General features: G+C 39.7%; 2 protein-coding genes across 2 annotated transcripts in view; one reads left to right on the top strand and one right to left on the bottom strand.

The window, feature by feature from the left end:
- Positions 1 to 14,682, top strand: part of gmip (GEM interacting protein) — a 29,105-nt gene extending 14,423 nt beyond the window's left edge. The window contains exons 5-21 of the mRNA XM_065263182.2: positions 620 to 745; positions 2,621 to 2,685; positions 2,796 to 2,903; positions 2,985 to 3,065; positions 3,144 to 3,305; positions 3,384 to 3,521; positions 4,534 to 4,724; positions 5,707 to 5,810; positions 5,906 to 5,968; positions 6,132 to 6,221; positions 6,322 to 6,482; positions 6,569 to 6,745; positions 9,888 to 10,025; positions 10,154 to 10,356; positions 10,427 to 10,754; positions 13,516 to 13,618; positions 13,919 to 14,682. Coding sequence (XP_065119254.1) covers positions 620 to 745; positions 2,621 to 2,685; positions 2,796 to 2,903; positions 2,985 to 3,065; positions 3,144 to 3,305; positions 3,384 to 3,521; positions 4,534 to 4,724; positions 5,707 to 5,810; positions 5,906 to 5,968; positions 6,132 to 6,221; positions 6,322 to 6,482; positions 6,569 to 6,745; positions 9,888 to 10,025; positions 10,154 to 10,356; positions 10,427 to 10,754; positions 13,516 to 13,618; positions 13,919 to 14,436 — 2,756 coding nt within the window. The 3' untranslated portion in view covers positions 14,437 to 14,682. The remainder of the gene's footprint in view (positions 1 to 619; positions 746 to 2,620; positions 2,686 to 2,795; positions 2,904 to 2,984; positions 3,066 to 3,143; positions 3,306 to 3,383; positions 3,522 to 4,533; positions 4,725 to 5,706; positions 5,811 to 5,905; positions 5,969 to 6,131; positions 6,222 to 6,321; positions 6,483 to 6,568; positions 6,746 to 9,887; positions 10,026 to 10,153; positions 10,357 to 10,426; positions 10,755 to 13,515; positions 13,619 to 13,918) is intronic.
- A 152-nt stretch (positions 14,683 to 14,834) lies between these two features.
- Positions 14,835 to 16,224, bottom strand: part of LOC135728603 (coiled-coil-helix-coiled-coil-helix domain-containing protein 5) — a 31,224-nt gene continuing 29,834 nt past the window's right edge. Inside the window, exon 5 of the mRNA XM_065246553.2 lies at positions 14,835 to 15,390. The gene's annotated coding sequence lies outside the window, so the exon portion shown is untranslated. The remainder of the gene's footprint in view (positions 15,391 to 16,224) is intronic.

Genomic DNA, 16,224 nt, shown 5'->3' with positions numbered 1-16,224 from the left:
GATGGGGTTTTCCCTCTCAGGATCCTCTAAATTAATGTATGTATCCTCCCCAAGAACACACACGGGGAATAGAAGTGCCGGACAACCTGAAAGAATGATACAGAAAATGCTTGTGTGAGTTGGGATTGAATCATATATTGAAAAGGGAGGAGTCAGTTGGAGGGAGGGTGAAGCGTCTCATCCTCTGTGATCCACACACAGTCACTGCTAACCCCTTAAGCCTTACGGGCACTATTGAACAGCTCCTTAAACTGCGTGGATATTAAATTACCAATCTGGAATATCATAACAGGATTCCCTTTGACCACCTGATGGACACACAAGATGCCCTGATGGACTCGTTTCTGTCACCTTTACAAAATGCAGTGAAGTTTTTCCACATTTAATGATTTTCTTTCACCTGTCGGAAATACGGAGTCCGTATTGTAATGGAAATTTGGGCATTTGCTGACTTAGTTTTTTCCATTTGTTCACGCTCTTTAACCTTTACATCCTTTGAGGATAGAGGAGATTTATTAAGTGTGTTTTGGATGGAGGATGAGGCATCTCTCAGCCCTGGGTTTAGTTCAGACAGATGAAGGAATGTAAAGTCAGACGATGCTCATGTATTCACTCTCAGCCCAGGACCCGGATCTTACCCTGTGCCGCTGCGAGGGTGGCGTGGAGCTCGCCCTACAGTACGCCAAAATGTGGTGCCGCTATGCTAAAGACCTGCTGACCTGGATGGACAAAAGAATCAGCCTGGGTGAGTGCTTATGTGTTTCATTGAAGAACTCAATGCAAGTGTATCTTGTATATGGCCTGAGGTCGGTATTTGGCACGAAAGTATTTTATGAAAGTATAAATCGGGGATTATCATTATCAAATTTTTTACAGAGGTGGCGTTTAGTGGCTTTTGCATCTGATCAAAAAAAGTCTTCTCGAGTCTTTTCATTGAGATCTGCTTTAGGTTCAGGTTGGGTTTGTTTTAAAGTATTTATAAATGTTTTCTGCCTGGAGAAGTCAAGAGAGCTCTTCTTGAAAACAGCGGTCTAATATTAGATGTGTGAGAGAATGAATTGTGCTCAACAGCACCTTTAATAGGATAAAGTAACCTTTTACATGAGATCCCTCAAAACTCCCCCTTGTGGAAGGCTACTGCTATCACAAGATTTGACATTAAAGTATTTGGAAGACACTTTTATCCAAAACAAATATTTTATCAGCATGTGTGTTTCATGGATTCAAACCTATGACGTTTGCATTTATAACACAACGCTCTAATAGTTGATCTACTACCGGAACAGGTAAAGGGATAGTTTACCCAAAAATGAAAATTATCATCATTTACACACCCTCATGTTTTTTTTGTTTTTATGTTGATAAAAAAAGGGTTGATGGGAAGCACACAGTTGAGGGTACTAGGGCTGGGTTTCGACTCAAATTTTAAGGATCGATTCGATTCCGATTCTCAAGATCTTGAATCGATTATCATTATTCGATCCGATCTGATCCGATCTTTGAGTGTTTTTGAAAAAGCATTTTTTTCCAGCTGTTACCTGAATTACAAAACTGTTATGCAACATATTGATACTATTTGCATACTATTTGTAGTGTTTATTATTAGTTATTAATTATTAGTTATTATTAGTATTATTTATTATTAGTGTTTGCTCTCTCTAACGAAACTAAATTATTAAATTACAAGATAATATCAAAACGACGGTGAAAGACGGTGTCGGGGTGAGCAAGTGATGTAACCGCGGCAAGCCTAATTCAATGACGCGGCAAGTTTAAGTTATTCATTAATAAATCGATCCTCCGAGTTACGGATCGATCTTTAGAAAATAATATGAAAATCGATTCCGAATCGGTAAATCGATTTTTTTCAACACAGCCCTAGATGGTACCCATTGACTTCCATAATGTTTGGTTTTTTTTACCACTATGGAAGTCAATGTGTACTGTCAACTGTGTAGTCACCATCCTTTATCAAAATATTTTCTTTTTTGTTAACATAATTAAGAATCACATAACTAATACAGGTTAAGAACAACATGAGGGTATGTAAATGATGACACAGTTTTGGGTGAACCATTCCTTTAAAGGTGCAGTGTGTAGATTTTAGCGGCATCTAGTGGTGAGGTTGCGCCCCTCCCTTTCGAAGCACATAGAGAAGCTACGGTAGCCATCACAGGACAAACATGTCATCGTCTGAGACATCGTAGTGACAAACACACACTGCAAAGCAGGTTGTCCATTTAGAGCTACTGTAGAAACATGAAGGTGACTTCCATGTAAGGAAACCCACGATGTATGTAGATAAAAACGGCTCATTCTAAGGCAATAACAACAATCCAGTTCATTATGTAAGGCCTTTATACACCACTGATAATATAGTTAAGTATATTGCATTGCTTTCAAAATATTGTTTTTTAAAATGTACACACTGCACCTTTAAATGCAGTTACATTAACACTCAATGAAAACTATACTGCAGTGCTGAACTTGTACCCAATATTGAGATAAATAAAGGAGTTAGCATAAAAATGAAGACAGCATGCATACATCATCAATATCAAGCATACATTTAATAATTCGGATGCTATATAACTCTGAAAATGTTATTGCTTGTTTACAGAGCAGGAGTTTGCAAAGAGTATTATGAAAACAGCTGATGCAGCCAAGTCTTGCATTGCTCAACAGGTAAAAATGCATGTGTGTTCTGCATATATGATACAACTGTTTTTCTCTGTTGCAATAAGCAATGTGTTGTTTGGAGATTACTAATGCATTTCTCTGGACTCGCTCCAAAGGATATAATGCCTTTGCAGCACATCTACATCCTCGCTATGGAGCACGATCTTAAAAACAGCCAGACGACCAAACAAACAACTGAACTCGTGCAGCAGCGATGCTATCAGGTACTTCATACATCCGACCAGCATTTAAAACAAGTGAAAGAGTTATAAAACATGACTAACGAGGAACGTTCCCTTCGGCAGGCTCTCTCGGCCAAAAAGAACGAAATCGACAAATGGCGGCGGGAATTTAAAGAGCAGTGGGGTAAAGAACAGAAGAGAATGGTCAGTTTTTGGGCTTATTAATATGTGCATTTATGGTGGCCAACACTTTTAGTAATGTGATGATGTGCCGTGCATTAGAACGATGCAGTGTCTGCGCTAAAGAGGGCACGGCAGCAGTACAGACAGCGCTGCGAGGAACTGGAGAAGGCCAAAGCCATGACGGCCAAAGCTGAAGAGGAAACGGGAGGTAACAAGACCCTGGACAAGAGGAGGAAGTCCAGAGACGATGCCCAATCCAAGGTCGAGCACTTAATTCTACATCCATTTCAATATTGCATTACAATGTGATATTTATCTCTCTGCTTTGGTCCTGTTTAGGTCGTAGAGGCTGAGATGCTGTACAGGCAGTGTGTGTGTGAGGCTAACAGCCATCAAGAAGAGCTGGAAAGAGTCAAACAGCGAATCATCGTCCACATTCGAAAGCTCATCTGTCAAGGAGACACGGTGTTAAAAGAGGTTGGTTCATGCATGCCATTAAAATTACAAGAACATCAAGTACTTCTGTTAAGTCAATACAGAAAACATACACATGAAAGATGATCAAAATGATGAAAAACTATAGTAGTATTTACTATAGTAAACTATAGTAATATTTTGCACCAACCATTAGCCATCATCGACCCAGTATGCACTATGCACGAGACATAATGGCGCCCTCCACAGTTTAAAATGAGCATTACATGTGGTTGGTATTTCAGTAGTAGAAGGAAAGAATAAAAATATTTACACTCCAAATCTTAATGCCCATTTCCAGTTTGTTGCCTGAATCCGATTTTTATGACGACATGCTTACATTAGCTTATAAAAGCGACTTGTATTCGATATCAGTGTTTACACTAAACACTTGGCAAAACAATTCAAGATACTGACCCAGAATAGCTTAAACCACAGAGGAAGTAAAACGTTGCGATATGCAATGGACACAAACAAACTTATTATAGAAGATTATAAAACCTTATTTCTGTAACAAGACATAAAACTTCAACATTACTCTACTACGCGGAGCCGTCGTCTTCCATTGAGCTGCTAAGAAGAGTCATGTGATCGCTGGTGGTGTTTACCTGAGTTGACGTCATTTACCAGTGTCGCATTTTCAATGACACACGTCATGTCTTGCACAACGACCGCATACCTACTTTAATAACAGGTGTTCGGCGGCTTTTTACATTAAAAAAAAGCTCACGCTCACTGATCCCCCTATATTTTTGAAAATCCTAGCCATGGTTGGACCTGCCGAATGGGTTGAGCACTTTTATATACTGTGTTGAGCAGAGAGGCTGGACAAAAATCAGAGGCATTGGACCTTTAAAAATAAACTAATAAAATGACAAATTAAAAAAAATAAATTAAAACTACAATGTACTGAAACATAAGACTTTCTGCACCTATTCCACAGAATTGATTTATAGATGTTTTTACAGTTATTATTATACATTCATCCATTGTCTCTTCTTTTTTTCTCTCACAGGCAACAGTAAATATGTTTTACTTCCAGCGGCAACAGACCGAGTCAGTTCCTGTGGATTACCAGAACTTGGAATTGACCTGCAGGCCTTGTGAGCCTGGGGAGCCCTACCTCCTTTATATTACAGGCAAATGTCTACCTGGCCAGCCTCTCCAGAACTTTATATTTCAGGAGTTCATTCCCCCGGGCAAGAGGTGAGGAAAACAAGACTGCTCCAAAGATTTTATTTCGTAATTATGGAGACCGCAAAATGATTACGGTGCAAACTGTGATAGTCAGATAGGATACTTAAAACAATGGTGCCAACGCAAGCCAGTCTTTTAAGATATATTAAGAAATAATATATAAACATATTAGGCTGAAATAATTAAAAAGTATGCGTACACTTACACTAATATACATATATGTGACCCTGGACCAGTTTTCTAATTGAGGGTGGGCCGGGAGGGTTTCGAACCTCCTATTAGCATTGAGGGACCCCCTAAAAGGCTCAAACATATACAATTGTGGGGTACCCTGGTTTTATTAAAATTAAATAGTACATAAAATAAAAATGTTCTTAATTTTGCAATAAACAAATACAAAAGATTTCTGTCTGAAATAAATGTGAACTCTCAAGTGGGCCTTACGCTGTTTTATGAAGTAGTTGACAGATTGTTCAATTTAGATTTAGTATTGGGTTAGGGGCTTTAAATTATTCTCAAACTGTTATTTTACACTTATTTGAGGGGTAAAAAATGCTTATTTTGTACATTTCCTACTGTAAATATATCAAAACTTTATTTTTGTGAGTAAATGCGGCAAAATTGACCAGAAACTCGCCTACCTACATTCACTCATTCCTACCTGTTCTTTAGGGATTTCCAAACTTTGGATGTAAAATCTTACAATTTCCCCATTCAATCCACAAGGTTCAGCATTAAGCCAGTAGAGAGTGCTAAAAAAAGTTTTATTAGTAATATGTGTTGCTAAGGACTTTATTTGGACTTCAGAGACGATTTTTTTAATATTTAGATTTTTTGCACCCTCAGATTTCACATTTTCAAATTGCTGTATCTTGGACAAATATTGTCATATGCTAACAAACCATACATCAATGAAAAGCTTCTTTATAAATCTCAATAAATCTGTAAATATCTTCAATGGAACATCTGTTTATTCCTTTGATTTCCACAGATCCCCACCATCATGTAAGCGTAAACCAAGCAATGCTCCAAGTTTCCAAGATTCATATGCCCTACCAGACGAATTGAAACACAGCAGCAGTTTAGTAGAAGGAAGTATGTCTGTTTTTTAGCAAAAATACCTAAAACAGTTGTTGTTAATGTGTTAGTCGAAACTAGAGAATCTGATCATGTGATCTGTTAATGCACAGGACGTCCCGGTCACAGTGACAGTGACAGCAGAGGAGGAAGTTCGGAATCTCTGTATAGTCCAGGTGAGAGAAACACGTGTGCTGGATTTCTAATGTCTCAGATTTGTGTCATGAAGCATCACACGCTACTAGTCATCTCAAAATGTCAACTATGTTTGATTTTATCAAACATCCCATCTAGATACAGTATATAAATTACTGATATGTCCGCATTGCTTTCTTAAAGCTCATGGGAACCGTAAGCTACCCAAAGCCTCCTCCACGGGAACCATGTCTTCGGATGACCTCGATGAGAAAGATGCTTTACAAGAAGCAGGTATGAGACACTTTTCCTTCAATAATCGCTCCAAAACAGATTATCTTTTCATTTTCTACGATCAGTTTTTTTATGGCTGTAAATGTTCACGTGCGTGTAGACAGCGAGGAAGCTTTACCTGACAGCAACGGAACGTTGTGTAAACCACGAACGGCATCACGTGCCGCTTTGACTCACAGACTGAGAAAAATGAAGAGCAAGATGATCAAGTGCAAGCAATGTGACAACTACATCCTGGTGAATGGGATCGAGTGTGAGGAGGTGAGCGTTGGATAAATGAAAGGTTGTAGTTTCAAACTCATGATTTAAAGGTTAAAGCAGACTGACGGTTGCTCCTTTCCTGTCAGTGTGGCCTTGCGGTCCACAGGAAGTGCCTGGAGGTTTGCCAGATAGAGTGTGAGCACAAGAGAGGCTTTATCTTCGGTATGGACTTCAACCTGCTGCCCAGAGAGAGCCCAGATGCTGTGCCCTTCGTTGTCCTTCGTTGCACTGAAGAGATTGAGAGCCGGGCTCTCGGAGTCCAGGTATGAAACATGGATCTTTTATTAAATATTACAAACAGAACAAAAAGCTTTGCTAAGACGTGCTTGCTAAGCCACATATTACTATCGCGATCAGACTGATGAAATGCTTCTGAAACGCTACGCGGCTGGTGTAAACGCAAGCATTGACAAGCGTGGCCAACATTAGCTCCGGCAGCTGCGTCACAGCCGTAATGGGGTGTACACACCAAACGCAAATTCTTTATGTTGCGCAAGTAGAATCAATGCAAAGACGCGAATTGATGTGAACTCACACTGGGCGTTGCGAATGATATTAATTGGGCGGCATGATTGCTGTGACAACATGCACTATTATCTTAAACGCATGTTCGCACAATTTGAAAATATTTAACTCAAACAAAAAATTAGCATTACATGAAGTTAAATCCCTCAATTAATCTAGAGTGAGGAACGCAATGCTTTGCGTTTGGTGTGTTCACGGCATTATGAGGAATACAGACCAAACGCAAATTCAACGATTTGCCCGAGTAGAGTATAAGTCAATGCAAAAACGTGAATAGAGGCAAACTCACACTGGGCATTGCGAATGACATTAATTGGGCGGCACGATTTCCGTGACAACATGCACTATTATCTTAAACACGTGTTTGCACAATTTGAAAATATTTAACTCAAACAAAAAATTTGCATTACATGAAGTTAAATCCCACAATCTAGAGTGAGGAACGCAATGCTTTGCGTTTGGTGTGTTCACGGCATTATGAGGAATACAGACCAAACGCAAATTCAACGATTTGCGCAAGTAGATTATAAGTCAATGCAAAAACGTGAATAGACGCAAACTCACACTGGGCGTTGCGAATGACATTAATTGGGCGGCACGATTGCCGTGCCAACATGCACTATTATCTTAAACGCGTGTTCGCACAATTTGAAAATATTTAACTCAAACAAAAAATTAGCATTACATGAAGTTAAATCCCGCAATTAATCTAGAGTGAGGAACGCAATGCTTTGCGTTTGGTGTGCTCACGGCATAATGAGGAATACAGACCAAACGCAAATTCAACGAATTTGCGCGAGTAGATTATAAGTCAATGCAAAAACGTGAATAGACGCAAATTCACACTGGGTGTTGCGAATGACAATAATTGGGTGGCACAATTGCCGTGACAACATGAACTATTCGCCTTAAACGCGTCTTTGCGCAAGTTGAAAATATTCAACTCAAACGAAAAATTGGCATGACATGAAGTTAACCTGATAAGGAACACTGTGCCGTACACGGCACACCCCCTCCCTTGCACGTGAGGCTGCATTACGTCATTGTAACTTTGAAGCATTAAATCTTCAAAATATACGGTCATGCGGCACATCGTTGTAAAGCTTAGACTTTCGGGATTCCAATAAGCGCACACAGAAAGCATAATATGATTTTTAGCAGTCATAAAACTGTAATCTAGTTGTTAGTTACCTGAACCGGGCGGCGCCGATTTAGGATATTTACTTACCTTCAAAATCTTTCCTTTATCCGCTTCGGTAAAATTGTCCAAAACAAATTGTTCATAAATCCCCAAAAGTCCAAGGAAATGGAATATCCAAGCCTTTTAATCCAAAACGATTTGTTCATCTCACAATCTTGAAGTTTCTGACCGAATTACGATATAAATAGTGTATACAATAAGTTCACTAACAGACATTCGTTCGAATCTCACTTTTCATTCACGATTTATAATGAATATATTCGGATGTCATGTTTATTGTGCAACGTCTGAGGAACAAATGCGCCCCCTTGTGGATTTTCAGCCGTTCCATAAGAGGCTACATCCCGCAAGTAATCTAGAGTGAGGAACACACTATGCTTCGCTTTTGGTGTGTTCGCAGCATAATGGGGCGTTTACACCAAGCGCGAATTCAACGATTTATGCAATTAGATTACGTACAAAGTCAATGCAAAGACGCAAACTTTGATTTGGGTGGGCGATTGCAGCAAAAATGCACAAGTAAAATTTTTTGCACAAGTAAAAAATATTCAACTCAATAAAAATTTGCATGACACGAAGTTTAATCACGCTAGTTATCGTGTGAGGACAAGCGTGCTGCACAAGCCCTGAAAAGTGAAGCCAAAACATCTCGATCGCCTCCCCCAACTGGTCCTAGTATAGGTCATAAACCCCGCCTCCCCCATGTTATTCAATGGGGCTTGAGACCAACTAAACAATTTAATTACACTTCAATCATCTTTTTTTCCAAAGCTGGTTTCTGTCATTTACTGTAGTTTTTATTACACTGATGTGAATTCAAGTGTTTGTTTTTAAAATAAGTTTGTTTTTAGTTAGTTATTTAATGCTATAAAAACGGTGGTTTGACGTCATGATTGACAACTGTGAGATGTGCATTCTGCGAGGATGGGGCCTTGATTTTGCATCTTTACTTCCTGCTCACTACTGTGCAGGACTGGTCCCGAAATAGCTACTGCGCAGACTCAAGACCCGAGATATCAGGACACTGGCTGCTTCACTTTTCACAAATGGAAGATAGCAAACGGGTGTCGTTTAATAGGGCATACACACCTAACGCAAATTCACCGATTTGGGCATAGATTACATACAAAGTCAGTGCAAAAACGCGAAAAGATGTAAACTCACGCAGGGCAATGCGAATGACGCAAATTGGGTGGCGTGCTATTTTCTCCTTAAACGCGTATTCGCGTTGAAATTTCAACTCAAGCCAAAAATTTGTAGCATAATGCCCACAGACGCATGCAGTAATGCTGCGTACACACTAAACGTGAAGCAACGCGTTCCTTGCTCTAGATTAATCGCAGAATTTAACTTTTTGCTTGAGTTCAATATTTTTAACTTGCGTGGAGACGTGTTTGAAGTGAATAGCGTGTGGGGTCACCTATTTGCATCATTCGCAACATCCCCCAGGAGTTTGCGTCTATTCACATCTTTGCATTGACTAAGTAATCTACTTGCGCAAATCGTGTTTGGTGTGTATGCCCCAAAAATAATCTGTAACAGTCCAGAACATCTTAGTAACCAAGCAAGACTCTGGAAACTCCTGGCAATACCTTTCCATGTTCATGAATTTGGCACCAAGCAAAGCAAAACTTCAGAAAGTGTCTAGTTGTGTTTAATCTCTTGTTGTTTTCTCTCAGGGCGTGTACAGAATCAGTGGCTCCAAACCTCGGATACTTAAATTATGTCAGGCCTTTGAGATCCAGAAAGACCAAGTTGACCTTAGTGACCTCTCACCCCATGACATCACTTCTGTTCTCAAGCATTTTTTCAAGGAGGTAAAACGAGATAATTGTTTTTTTTACAATTGATCCAAAATGTAATAGACAGATGTGCTTTTATTAATAGTACAATATCGTAATTAAAAATCCTCAGAGTGACAACAAACCATTTTTCATTTTATCAGCTTCCAGAGCCGTTACTCACCTTTGACCTTTACAATGACTTCATCGGCGTGGGTAAAGAGATTCAGAGACTTAGTGAAAAGGACAATGCCGCCGAGACTGTTGGGATTGTGGATAGTATTGTTTTCAAACTCAAGGAACTTACAGGACGGTTACCACTGTGCAACTACATCACAGTGCAACATATGATGGCCCACTTGAACAGGTACTGTGTGAAGTCAACCTTATACATCATGTACTAAATTAGCTCCTACTTATCCACATTTCCTCTTTAGAGTTGCTGAACAATACGAAGATAACAAAATGTCCCCTGGAAACCTGGGCATCGTGTTCGGTCCCACTCTCTTGCGCCCCCTGGTGTCGGGGGACGTGTCCATGATTGCACTTTTGGAGACCAGCTACCAGGCGCTTCTCGTGGAGTTCATGATCTCCCACTATGAGGAGGTCTTTGGTCCAATGGTGAGATCCAGCACACCCCCTCCACCCGCTCCCACGGCACCTCTTCCAGAAACCCCATCGAAAGCATTGTGTCCCCTTTCCCCTGCCGAAAGTTCCTCTCAGGACCCCGGAGCATCGTCTAAAGAACGTCCACGGTCACTGGAGGTAGGCATTGTGATCTCAAGTACCTCCATGCTGCCAAATGTTAGCTCTTTAAGCTGGCTGTTGTCATGACGACGGTACAAATAAGACCTATGGTGTTCATCTTGATCGGCTTGAGCTTTTCTTGCGCTGCTTGCGTGCTTTAATTGTCCTATCATGCCCATGGATAAGCCTGTAAGGATTAAATGCTTATTCTGTGAAGATTACCATGCTTGCTTGTGTGCATGTGCTTTTAAGAGTCTCACCCCTGGGATGTATTTAGGCCAGCGCTGGGCTTCTCTCCAGGTTATTTACTTGGTTAAAATGTGAGACTGAATTTACTTTAATCAGAAAGGACAGTGAAAAGTGACTGGAGACTTTTTTTAGAAGTGGAGATTTTTATGCATGTACTTAGAGGGTTTTGCTGCAAAAAATGGCTAAAGCAATATTTGTAAAAAATAAGACATTTCAATTACTGTCTAATAACCCTTTTGTTGCAATTAAAGGAAAATAACTGAATATAAACATAAGAGCATGATAAAAAGTGCTCATTTACAAGAAAACATGTCAGATGCACTTATTCGCAGAAAATCATAGCAGTGCAAATCATAATAATTGTTACCAACAATGGCTAGAAGTGTTCATATAAATCCTTACTGTGGGTTCACAGCAGTCACAAGTTCAACGTATTGTGCGAGTAGATTACATACAAAGTCAATTCAAAGACACAATCAGACACACATCCTCACGTGGGGCGATGCAAATGACGCGATATGGCGACGCGTTTGCCGCAAAAACATGCGCGATTCGCCTCAAACGCGTCTTCCCCATAGACTGTAAAAAAATATGGATGTAGTGTCCGTGACGTCACCTATTGGTTTGCGAATATCGTTTTTGAAGCTTAAAGTAGGCGTTGCCTGCCGTCGCCATCTTGGCCGCGCGTCACCGCGAATCACTTTAGGAAAAAACGAAAATGGGTAAAGAGGCGGGACATGGGTGAAGCTGAGGTGAAACCATGCCCGCCTATCGCGAGTCTAGTGACAGCAGTGGCTGTTCACCCGTCACTCAAGCGGCCACGCCCTTAACTCTTTCGCCGCCATTGACGAGATATTTCGTCAATTAAGAGAAAACGCTTCCCTGCCAATGACGAGATTTTCCGTCTTTCCGCAATACCGCTATTATCTTCAGCAACTTTTTAAACCCGGAAGTATTGCCCTATGGCAAGCGGCTGCATGTCCGTGTCTGTTTTAAAGATCGCTCTGAATGGGATCTCTATGAAAAGTCCGTCACAAAAATTGAATTATCTCTGCTTTTTGCTCAAAATGTGGTGTTTCTGCAGAAACCTACCCATATTCAAAAGCAGATTACAAAAGAACTGTTGAAGGTAGGATGAAACGTTTTTGTTTTTTTTTTTGAAAGCAGAGGGTCTGTTCTTTCATTTGGTATATTGTATGTTTATATATTTAAAGAAGAACATTTTCTGGAAGGCATTAAACTTTGGTGATAATCATGAAAAACGCTGGCGCTGGCTGGCAACTTTTTTTTAAAATGCTGGTGGTGAAAGAGTTAATTATGCAGAAGTTTAAGGCTTAATATAATTTAAACGAATGAGTTACAAAAAATTCACCCCCTCACAGTTGTCATGAAGGGCAAAATTAGCTATTCAGACCATAAACACTTTTTGTACCAGGCTGTAAACACTCTACTGTAAAGTTGGGCATTTTTGACATGGGAGTCTATGGGAATTGACTCCCTTTTGGAGCCAGCCTCTAGTGGCCAGTCGATGAATTGCAGTTTAAGTAACTTCTGTTTGGGTTCATTAGAGCGATCGGAAGGTTGCCCCTCGGTCTTCCCCCAAGCTGAAAATATTCAACTCAAGCGAAAAATTCACATGACGAAGTTAAATCCTGCAAGTAATCTAGAGCGAGTAACGCGATGCCACGCGTTTGGTGTGTACGTAGCATTATGCGAGCAATGAGGCGTTTAGCACGGCGCAATAGACACTAATTGACGCGCAAATGACGAGAATTGAGCGTTGCTGCGGGAAACGCGCGAGTTGAAAAATCTTAACTTTGGCGGAAAATCACGCCATGTTAACCAATCAGGAGCTTGCTCTAGTAGGGACGTGATTACAGGAAGCGAGCGGAGTCGCAAAAGCCCCTCCCATAATGCGAATTTCCGCATGAATCTCTTGAATGACTAGAATTTCACACGCGGCTGTCACGCGCGAATGAAGCGAGTAAACTCAAAATGTTCAAGCGTCCAATTACGTGCGAATAGCGCGTCTTTGCCTCCTCTACCGCATTTGGTGTAAATCCAGCATTACCTCTTAACTGCCGCATGGCGAGCTTCGTGTTGTGTTTGTCCACAATCCGTATTTTGTTGCTTTCACTTCTGTGGCAAACGCTGACAGTCGCGCAGTTGCTCGCGACCAGCACAAAATGGCGACTTCCATGTAAGGGGACCCGTGGTGAACGTAGGTAAAACGCCTCATTCTAAGGTTATAAAAACAATACAGTTTATTATGTGCGGTCTTTATACACCACGATAATATAGTTATGTATATTATATTGCATTTCTGTTCTAACTAAAAGTTACACAATGCACCTTTAATGTCTATAGTGGTTATGTTCCTGTGATATAACCCTTACATAATAAATCTAAATTCATTGACGCTTATTTACAATATAATACTATTAAAATATATAACTTACTAAATTCTCATTACCTCTGTCGTATTGGCTCTCTAGTCATCTTATATTCAGAAATTTTATCATTTTAACAGAATCGCACTATCAAGAGAGATTCAAGCGAGGGTTATATTTCTGACAAATCATCATCCAATGAGGCAATGGACCAGCTGAGCCCAGAAGCCAATGACAGAGCAGGTAGGCGGGCTTTGATAGACATTGATCTCTTGTTAAGTACACTTCAATAACTGCACAGTCTGCTTGCGCAAACGTTTTGCTCTGGTTTTTTTTTTGGCACTGGCAAGCAACCAATCACAATTTTCCTTAAAAAAATTGCAAAGCTTTTTCATCAAGATTTTTATGCATTGCTGAAATTAATCACACTTTGAATATTTATTTTAGGTAAAATCAGAATAATACATTTTTAACAATACATGAAGTTTTTTTGTTTAAAAATGAAATATTTTTGTGAATTAATCAATGCCTATTTTTTTCTAGTCCTGGCTTTGAGGGCTACAGCATCTCCTCATGGGCATTCGGAGCTGGTTACAGAAACTCAGTTGCAAACCCAATCGAGGGCTTACTTCAGCAGGCAGCCGGTAAAATACCACAGACAGGGCTCTTCAGGAGCACAAATATTTAAAACAGGATCTCAATCGATGGATGAGGAGAACCCTGGAAGCAGGGAAGGACTTTTATCAGAAAGCGCCGACAGCAGCTGTTGCTCGTCACCTGAGATCACCATGAAACCTAATTCTTTTCTGCACGGTACAGACCCGCACTGCCTTCAGTTAAAGACCCCTCAGAGTCAGACTGTACATTCGGATGAGGTGGACCAAGTAGACAAACGAAATACCAACCAATCCAACAACAACTTATTGGGCAGAGACCGGCAGCTCTTGATCCGATCTCTAAGGAGGCGTCCCACAGAGCAGAGAGGCGCTCAGAAGGTCCTGTCTGGACTGAAGCTCAGACGCAGTGATTCGGGAAAGGGCGAGCAACTCCAGTTTGTTTGACAGTCACGGAAGTGGAACTAAAACATTTTGCTGACAGCGTGCTTTAATTTACTGAAAGTATTTGTTTTTTCTGGATATTTTTAGCTTTTCTGCTTTGTGGGGCATCTCAGACAGTTAACACTGTGGAAATGTAAGACACAGATTTTACTGTGTTGGTACACAGCCCAGAAATCTTCCTTAGCCGGCTTGTATGGTTGTTTGAACGTGACTCTTTTGAGATAAATACGGAAAATATAACAACACAAACAGTCTTTATTAATTTCTTTGTATTTATACTGATAAATCTTTTAATTCCACTCGCTGTATATCTTGCAACACAACCAATGGGTAATGTTACAGGTTACACTACCAGTCAAAAGTTTAGGGTCATTTGACTGAAATGTGTTTCATGATCTTTAAAAATCTTTTCATCCGAAGGTATATTAAATGCTTGAGAAGTGTTTAATTAGATTTTTTTATAAAAATGTTTTTTTTTAAAGCATGTGCAATGTACAAATAATAATAAAACGACAAAGTGACCATAAACTTTTGAACGGTAGTGTGTTCACAGTGGCCTCCTTTTCAAAATATGTGTTCAGGGTGTTGTGTGTGGCTCGTCGTGTCAAAATATGTGCATCGCGTGTCATGTCAAAATATGTGCCTGGTGCATACGCGTCAAAAATGATCATGATAAAAGAGATTAGATTAAGCTAGTATCTAGCAAATGCGAGCGTCTCTTTTATCATAAACCGTTATGAAGCATCTGTATCAGGCACATATTTTGACATGACGCGTAATGCACATGGGTTCACGTGATGCATGCAATACACATTTTGACATGACGATCCACACACATGATGATGTTTTGATGAGTTTCACATTCGTGCCTCCTTGAAAAAGAAGTCACGAGCAGCCACTGGGGGATCAAACCAATAACCTTGTGGTTGCCAGCACCATCCTTTATCAGCTGAGCTCCTGAAACACAAATAACAAATAATACATTTATTGTAGGGCTTTTAAAACCTTATAAAATACTTTTGTTAACATTTTACAATAAGGTTGTATTGTTAAAGGGGTCATATTATGCATTTTTGTTAAAGATGTAAAATAAGTGGTTGGTGGTCTTTGGTGGTCACAGAGTGCGTAAGTGAAGTTTTATCTCAAAATACCCCATAGATAATTAATTATAGCCTGAGAAATTTTTGGAGTTGTCCTTTAAAATGCAAATAAGCGAGTAAAATGCAAACACTGATCACAATGATGTTGGTTTGTTGCAATTGAAACTTAACTGTGCTGTCAATTATCTTTTCTCTTTTTCTTTCTCTTTGCACTAAATGGCAGTGCTGTGGTTGGATAGTGGCCTTGCTACCTACCACACAAAAATAGGCGAAATCTGTTACTGGGTTGATCTTTTTCATATTTTCTGGGTTGACAGAAGCATTGGGGACACAATTATAGCACTTAAAACATGAAAAAGTCAGATTTTCACCCGTTGACCACTTTAACATTAGTTGCCTACATATTAATGCACAATGAACTTACATGAGCGATTGTATTGGCATTAACCAACATTAACAAAAATTTTAAAATGGTTAAAAACTATATTGCTTATTTCAGTTTACTGTATGTTAGCTAATGCATTTAGTAATGTTCACAAATACAACCTTATTGTAAAGTGTTACCATAATTGTATTTCTTTATTCTGTATGAAATATATTGTTTCTGACTTAAATCTGCCTTTAGCAATTTCGATAAAAAAATCTTTAGAGCCATCGGACCAAATAGAGACCATTAAACTGATACCACTAT

Source organism: Paramisgurnus dabryanus, chromosome 3, assembly GCF_030506205.2.
Source record: "Paramisgurnus dabryanus chromosome 3, PD_genome_1.1, whole genome shotgun sequence".
NCBI classification, from domain to species: domain Eukaryota; kingdom Metazoa; phylum Chordata; class Actinopteri; order Cypriniformes; family Cobitidae; genus Paramisgurnus; species Paramisgurnus dabryanus.
This window is presented reverse-complemented; position numbering and strand designations above follow the sequence as displayed.